An 8,105-nucleotide genomic window follows, 5' to 3' on the forward strand; every position below is an offset into this window, starting at 1 on the left:
TTGCCACATAGTATGACATCACTTATGACAAATGTTTAGTATATAAAGGTGTTTTTATGTAAAATGTATTTCGATAACTCAAGCGAATGTCCATTGATGTTCATTGTAACTCCTTGTTTTAGATAATTGCTATTAAAACAGCAAACCTTTGCCATCTTCCTCAGTTGGTTCGATTATTTGGTGTCAGAGTAATTTTGTATCCCATCCATTACATGCACGTTACCCAAAGGGCTCTAAGCTCAAATGGTTGGCATGTCAAGCCTAGACAGCGTCAGTATTCCGAGGATGGTTGCACGTCAGGCCTGGACAGTGTCAGTATTCCTAGGATGGTCGGCATGTCAAGCCTAGACAGCATAAGTATTCCGAGGATGGTTTGCACGTCAAGCCTGGACAGTGTCAGTATTTCTAGGATGGTTGGCATGTCAAGCCTGGACAGCGTCAGTATTCCGAGGCTGGTTGGCATGTCAAGCCTGGACAGTGTCTGCAATTCTAGGATGATTGGCATGTCAAGCCTGGACAGTGTCACCATTTCTAGGACGGTTGGCACTTCAAGCCTGGACCTTGTCTGCTTTTCTAGGATGGTTGGCACGTGAAACCTGGGCAGTGTCAGTATTCCTACAAGGGTTGGCACATCAAGCCTGGGCTGTGTCAATATTTCTAGGATGGTTGGTATGTCAAGCCTGGATGGTGTCTGCATTTCTGGACAGAGTCAGTATTTTTAGGACGGTTGGCATGTCAAGTCTGGACAGTGGGAGTATTCCTAGGATGGTTGACATGTCAATCCTGGATAGCGTCAGTATTCCTAGCATGGTTGGCACATCAAGCCTAGACAGCATCAGTATTCGTAGGATGGTTGGCATTTCAAGCCTGGAGAGTCTCAGTATTTTTAGGACCGGTGGAATGTGAAACCTGGAGAGTGTCAGTATTTCTTGAATGGTTGGCATGTCAAGCTTGGACAGTGTCAGCATCCTATGATGGTTGGCATGTCAGACTTGGACAGTGTCAGTATTCCTAGGATGGTTGGCATGTCAAGCCTGGACAGCATCAGTATTCCTAGGATGGTTGGCACATCAAGCCTGGATAGTGTCAGTATTCCTAGGATGGTTGGCATGGCATGTCAAGTCAAGTCAGCATCAGTATTCTTAGGATGGTTGGCATGTCAAGCCTGGCAGGGTCAGTATTTCTATGATGGTTGGCACGTCAAGCCTGGATAGCATCAGTATTCCTAGGATGCTTGGCACGTCAAGCCTGGATAGCATCAGTATTCCTAGGATGGTTGGCATGTCAAGTCAAGACAGCATCAGTATTCTTAGGATGGTTGGCACGTCAAGCCTGGATAGCATCAGTATTCCTAGGATGGTTGGTATGTCAAGCCAGGACAGGGTCAGTATTCCTAGGACGGTTGACACGTCACGCCTGGACAGCATCAGTATTCCAAGGATGGTTGGCATGGCAAGCCTGGACAGCGTCAGTATTCCTAGGATGGTTGACATGGCAAGCCTGGACAGCATCAGTATTCCTAGGATGGTTGGTATGGCAAGCATGGATAGCGTCAGTATTCCTAGGATGGCTGGCATGTCAAGCCTGGACAGCGTCAGTATTCCTAGGATGGTTGGCACGTCAAGCCTGGATAGCATCAGTACTCCTAGGATGATTGACACGTCACACCTGAAAAGCATCAGTATTCCTAGGATGGTTGGCATGTCAAGCCTAGACAGCGTCAGTATTTCTAGGACGGTTGGCATGTCAAGCCTGGACAGCTTCAGTACTCCTAGGATGGTTGTCACGTCAAGCCTGGATAGCATCAGTACTCCTAGGACGGTTGGCATGTCAAGCCTGGATAGCGTCAGTACTCCTGGGATGGTTGGCATGTCAAGCCTCGATAGCGTCAGTGTTCCTAGGACGGTTGGCATGTCAAGCCTGGATAGCGTCAGTGTTCCTAGGATGGTTGGCATGGCAAGCCTGGATAGCGTCAGTATTTCTAGAATGGTTGGCATGTCAAGCCTGGATAGCGTCAGTATTTCTAGGATGGTTGGCATGTCAAGCCTGGATAGCGTCAGTGATCCTAGGATGGTTGGCATGTCAAGCCTGGATAGCGTCAGTAATCCTGGGATGGTTGGCATGTCAAGCCTGGATAGCGTCAGTGATCCTAGGATGGTTGGCATGGCAAGCCTGGATAGCGTCAGTATTTCTGGGATGGTTGGCATGTCAAGCCTGGATAGCGTCAGTATTTCTGGGATGGTTGGCATGTCAAGCCTGGATAGCGTCAGTGATCCTAGGATGGTTGGCATGGCAAGCCTGGATAGCGTCAGTACTCCTAGGATGGTTGGCATGGCAAGCCTGGATAGCGTCAGTATTTCTGGGATGGTTGGCATGGCAAGCCTGGATAGCGTCAGTATTTCTGGGATGGTTGGCATGGCAAGCCTGGATAGTGTCAGTATTTCTGGGATGGTTGGCATGGCAAGCCTGGATAGCGTCAGTATTGTGAGAGCTCTCTGGATGTCTAAGTAATATAATATTATATACTGCAAAGCAGAGGAGAGGTGCATTAGGAGAGCCTGTCTATATTTGAGTACTTATGAACCATTGCATAAGGCAGGAACAGAGGTTCTTCATTAAAGTAATGTGGATGTCTTAGCAATAGGTATGCAGGCTCCTTTTATTTGATAATATTTGTATTTTCCTTTTTCAAGAACAGGAATAAAGACAAGCAGATATCAAACAAAGTCAGTACCATTGAAATGCACTCCCTGTGGTTCCACGTCCAATGAAAAGGCACCATCATGTACAGTCAGTCTCTCCTGGGGCATTGTGGGCAGTCACTCCTGTCAATGCCCACAGGGAGTCCACGCCAACCCTGGAGACTGGCCAATTGTTAGTGTGTAGATTTCTTGCATAGCACTTAATATCGCCCTCAAGCCATTGCAAAAGTTGAGGAGGCAGGTTAGGGAACATTGTGATGGTGCAAGGTAGTGGTGCAGAATAGTGGGGCATTGCAGCAGGGCTGTGAGTGTGTTAGTACTTAACTGTGTGTGACAGGCCAGATATGAGATGCTTTGTGGGTGCCTGTACTGTGACAGAGGCGCTTGGTGCCCGTCAAGGTAGAGGTGTCCTGTGAGAGCTCAGGGGATGTCTCCAAAATGTCAGAGGTGCCCGTTGATGGTCATGATAGTGGTGCATTCTAGGAGCTCTGAGGGTGCCCCTGCGCTGCGACAGAGATGTATGGTGCAGGTTAAGGGCGGTGCATGTCAGGACAGAGGTGCACTGTGAGAGCTCTGAAGGTGCCTCTGTGACAGAGGTGCATGGATGGTGCCGGTCAAGGGAGGAGCATGTCAGGACATAGGTGCATTGCGGGAGCTCTGGTTGTGCCTGCGTACTGTGACAGAGATGCATGGTACAGGCCAAGGGAGGTGCGTGTCAGGGAAGAGGTGCATTGTGGGAGTTCTGAGGGTGTCCGTGCCCTGTGACAGAGAGGCATGGTGCAGGTCAAGGGGGGGTGCATGTCAGGACAAAGGTGCACTGTGGGAGCTCTGGGGGTGCCTCTGTGACAGATGTGGTGCAGGTCAAGGGCGGTGCATGCCACGACAGAGGTGCAATGTGAGAGCTCTGAGGGCGCCTCTGCGCTGTGACAGAGATGGGGGGGCAGGTCAGGACAGAGGTGCACCATGGGAACACTGAGGGCGCCTCTGCGCTGTGACAGATATGGGGGGTGCAGGTCAGGACAGAGGTGCACCGTGGGAACACTGAGGGCGCCTCTGCGCTGTGACAGATATGGGGGGTGCAGGTCAGGACAGAGGTGCACTGTGGGAGCTCTGACTGGGTGCCCCTGCGATGTGACTGAGATGTGGTGCAGGTTAAGGGAGGTGCAGTTCAGGGACGCGTCTCCCTCCCAAAAATGCACCCTTGGTGCTCCGCTGCTGAGCTCGGCCCTTACTCAATTGTTTGCCATTTACCTTAAATAACCGAAGAGCCCAAGAAAGGCCCGGGGACTGGTCTAAACATGCATATTCTCACACCACAGGTGGAGTGGCTGGCGCAGGGTGACGCAACAGTGGCAGACGGGGCAACTACCCCAGAAGGTAACGGGTCACGAGAAGCGTGCCCCAGGGCCCCCACCTTGCCCGTGGTACTCTGCCCTCCTGCCCAGCAAGGGCACAGGGAGAAGTACCAGGAGGATGTTTAGTGTGGCAAGTGCAGCGCAGCCGAGGCCTCCCCGAGGGACTCATGGGCTGTAAGAATCGCACTCGTCTGTTGTGGAGACCAACATGACGGCTCTAAGCGAGGCGGAAAAACTCCGTGTTTCAGCGGCTGCAAACCCCAGGAGACCCTCTTCTGGGACCTGCCGAAAATAAGACAAGTTGGCTGAGCACAGTGTTACATTAGAGTTGCAAGAGCGTTCTGTGCATTAGCCAGCAGGCCCGCCATACCTGGGTAATGTATAAAGCGCCCATCTCCTTATGCCAAGAGCCCCGGCCTTCAGGCACTCAGTGCTGCTGAGGAGGGTAAAAGAAATCTATGTTGTTGTCATCTATAGAATTATGAGTTCCTAACCTGCGCCCTTGTGATAAAATCCTATTTTTCCCAGAAGAATTGGGGGGAGGGCGGGCTTCTATGCGCTATGCCCACACTTGTACCGTATCCTGCCCCAGAGGTGTGCAAGTTATAAAGGCAAGGGGGCAAGCGTAACTCCTTTCCCTGCTTCACCTTTGCTAGCGTGGCCTGGGGGCAGGCCTTACTGTCCATGGGTAGCGGATCAGCACCAGAAGCTCCGACCCAACAGTACAACCTCTGGGGGCTCAAGCCAAGGGGACGGGGCGTCAGGGGGCCCAGGAAACCCGGCCATGACAAAGCACACACGTTCTGTACCCGAGTGTCTTTGTTGATCGCTTGACATCGTCGAGACGGTCTTCGAACCATTGTCACAGTTTGCGGAATGTGGTTCGAAGACGTCGGGTTGGCTCGATGGCGCTACATCGCCGCAGCATATGTGCTCGAACAGCTGGCTCAATGGCGCGACGTCATTCGAGGCAGGGAAGGTCGTCGGTTTCGATGTGCGCCTCAGTCGTTCAAAGCGCCTCGAGGCTGAAGGATAGACACTGTGTCAATGCACTTTTTGGTTCCACAGAGCAACAGCAGTTGCTAGAGGTGGTGTCTGCGGGCTTCTCCGGGGGACCGCGCAGCGCCGCGCCTCTCTTTTGCTGCTTTCCCACCAGGCGAAGTTAACCGAGGCACCGCCAGCCGCTCCATCTCCCGCTGGGTTCCCAGGCGCCCTCGTCTCATGCCCGCAGGTGTGGTCGAGCTCCCAGTTCCTCCAGCACATGTCCCTTGTGTTTTCCAGGGATGTCAGAGGAGGGGTTCTCTCCATCAGCTGATCAGCTGACTTCTGGAAGGGGGCATTGATCTATTAAGGCACCGGCACCCTGGAGCCACCCACTCCATGGACAGCATAATGCAAGCAGGGAACCAGCAGCTTGTGCTCCCCCGGCTGGACGATTCAATGGCCAGGTCTTCCAGGCGAGTAGCCTCCTCCTTTTGCAGAAATTCCCAGAATACCTTGCTCCTTGTCCTTGAGCTCCCAAGCTGGCGTACCTGCCCATTTCCAGACTTGTAAAGAGCAGCGACTCTGCCTGCAATGTTCTCTCCGTTCCCAAACCACCACCTGTTCAACAGGCCCACATGCCTGCTTCATGTCCAGATGAAGGATGGAACCGAAGGCCCCCTGATTGGGTTTAGCCAACCTTGTGTCAGTCCAGAGGGAGGGGGTTACTTTCTCAGCCTTTGAGTCTTTCATCTTCAGGACCAATCAGTGAAGGTCACATACAGTGACTTTATTTCTGTTGAAACGAAGTTTGCTATTATTTAGTTTCCTTCTGACAAAAATTGCGTTATTGTTATTTTTGACGAGGATTTGACTGATGGAGTGCCAGCCCGCTGCACGGCCACCAGATATGATCGGAAACACCAACGAGTATTAATTTGTGGGTTTATGACTTGAAATTAGACCTCATTGGTTCAAGTGTTTTAGGGCCATAGCTGGCTTTCATGAGTGTTATCATTCTTTCCCTGTTCCTCAACGTTTCGAGCTGATAGGGACAGAGGTGCCCATACTCATCTGTATAATATTAGACGGTCACACTGGTGCCAATGGGCTCTTAAAGGGAGGCAGCACGAGAAGACTGCTACACAGTATCCCGCGTGCAGCATTTTAGGCTGCATGCAACTTTGTATCTGGAATGTGGTCATTTCAGATTTCAGGGGAGGGTGTGGCTTCGGATTGCGGCGCGCAGAAGATTCTATGTATCCACGGTATGCATGTCACTGATTAAGTTACTCACTGCCTGAGCCAGAAGGCAGCCCAGGGGTAACCACTCACACCACACAATATCTGAAGACATCAGATACTTTTCCTTGCAGAAATCTCCACCATTCTGCTTCTACAAAAAGTACAAAAAATGAAGTGAGTGCTCCTTTGCAGGTGTCATTGTGTCACAGGCCCTTTTCACATTTTCGCTAGCACATTCGCTGGATTGCTGATAGTGGGACCCCCCCAAGCAGGGGGCTCAGAATTCAGCCTGTAACTGTAAATGCAGACTGTCTCCTGACATCTCTCACAACAAAGGGAACAGAAGATGTCGTGAGAAAGTTGTACCTTTCTACTAGAAAGCAGTTACAGATCCAGTGGGCAGGCCCTGGTCCTATCTCACCTGGAACCAAGAGCACCCGGCTCACTGACCTACCTACTACCACCCAAGCACATGCGTCATCTCTTCAAACCTCTCTGCAAAAACAACCGTATACCACACACATACACACACATAGCTCTCCAATGGGTGCCCCAGCAAGCATTTACCACCTACAAAGCTGTCTCTATAAACAATCCCTATAACCTGGCAAACGAAGTCCCCATCTCTAGCACTCAGCGGACCACCCACCAGAAGTCGGAACCTGGTCAGACTACGGCAGAAGAAATGCAAAAAAGAAAGAACCAGGAAACGGGCATTCTCTGTCTATGGCCCCAGAATACGGAACCTCACACCCTTCAATATCAGACCCCCCCCCAACCTCAGAGAATTCAGAAAAGAAATCAAGTCTATCCTCTTCTTGATACTCTATGAGATACCTACCCTCCCACCTCCATAAAACTGACCGGCCCATCATCCACCCGCACTACCTCTCGCTACACAACCCACCTCCACTGTGTGCTGTGACATGTTCTCCATTAACTATAATTATGCAAAATGACCCGAGCGGCGGGGGCATTACCGACTCAGGTAATGCCCCCGCCGCTCGGGTCATATTGCTTTTAGTACCCCGGCCCGCATTATGCGCGTGACCGGGGCACTAAAAGCATTTTTTTCTGTCCCGAAAAGCTGCAGCGTTTTGGGACAGGAAAACAAAAAAAACGACCAAGAAAATGGCCGCCGGGAAAGGGAAAACGGGAGTCCGTTTTCCCTTTCCATGGCGGCCATCGGGAGCGGACGCGGTGGGAACACAAGTGGTCCCAGCGCGTCCGCCCCCCAAAAAAAAAAGAAGCAGAAGGTAAGTAGTGTTAGGAGGGCGGGAGGCAGGGGAAGATTGTAAAAAAAAAAAACGTACCTGCGTCCCTGCTAGGGGACGATGCAAGCCTCCAACCGTGTGTCTCCACACTGCTGGGGCCTGCAATCGTTCCCCAGCGGGGACGCAGCAGCAAAAAGGTAAGTGGGGCGGGGAGTGCAGGGAGGAGGGAGAGAGGGTAGGAAAAAAAAAAAAAAAGCTTACCAGAGTCCCCGGCGGGGGTGAAGGCAGTCTCTCAGCCGGGGAGGCTCGGAGCAGGGATGGCCCCGCTTCAAGACTCCTCATTGGCTGAGGGGCTGCCACGCCCCCTGCCGGGGACAAAGGCCGTGGAATCCCGACAGAGGGATTCCCGGCCTGGTAATGACTCGGCGAGGGCCAATCAGAATGGCTCTTGCATTCTGGTAGCGCCCTCGCCGGGTACTAAATATAAATAATGCACTACTCCCTTAAATACTAGGGTCGAAACAAATGCCACGCTCCACAGACTGACTCCCCCCACCATAACCATGGGGTGTACCCATATAACTGCTACTGATGTACAGCTCTTCCTT

At 51.8% G+C, this 8,105-nt stretch overlaps 1 protein-coding gene across 1 annotated transcript; it reads left to right on the plus strand.

The window, feature by feature from the left end:
- Positions 1-1,272: 1,272 nt before the first annotated feature.
- On the plus strand, positions 1,273-2,511 carry LOC138492799 (serine-rich adhesin for platelets-like). Its single transcript, XM_069620155.1, has one exon. It carries the CDS (start codon positions 1,273-1,275, stop codon positions 2,509-2,511), a length of 1,239 nt encoding a protein of 412 aa, XP_069476256.1.
- The last annotated feature ends 5,594 nt before the right edge of the window (positions 2,512-8,105 follow it).

The sequence above is a fragment of the Ambystoma mexicanum genome, chromosome 10 (genome assembly GCF_040938575.1).
Source record: "Ambystoma mexicanum isolate Mex_15411 chromosome 10, UKY_AmexF1_1, whole genome shotgun sequence".
Lineage (NCBI taxonomy): Eukaryota > Metazoa > Chordata > Amphibia > Caudata > Ambystomatidae > Ambystoma > Ambystoma mexicanum.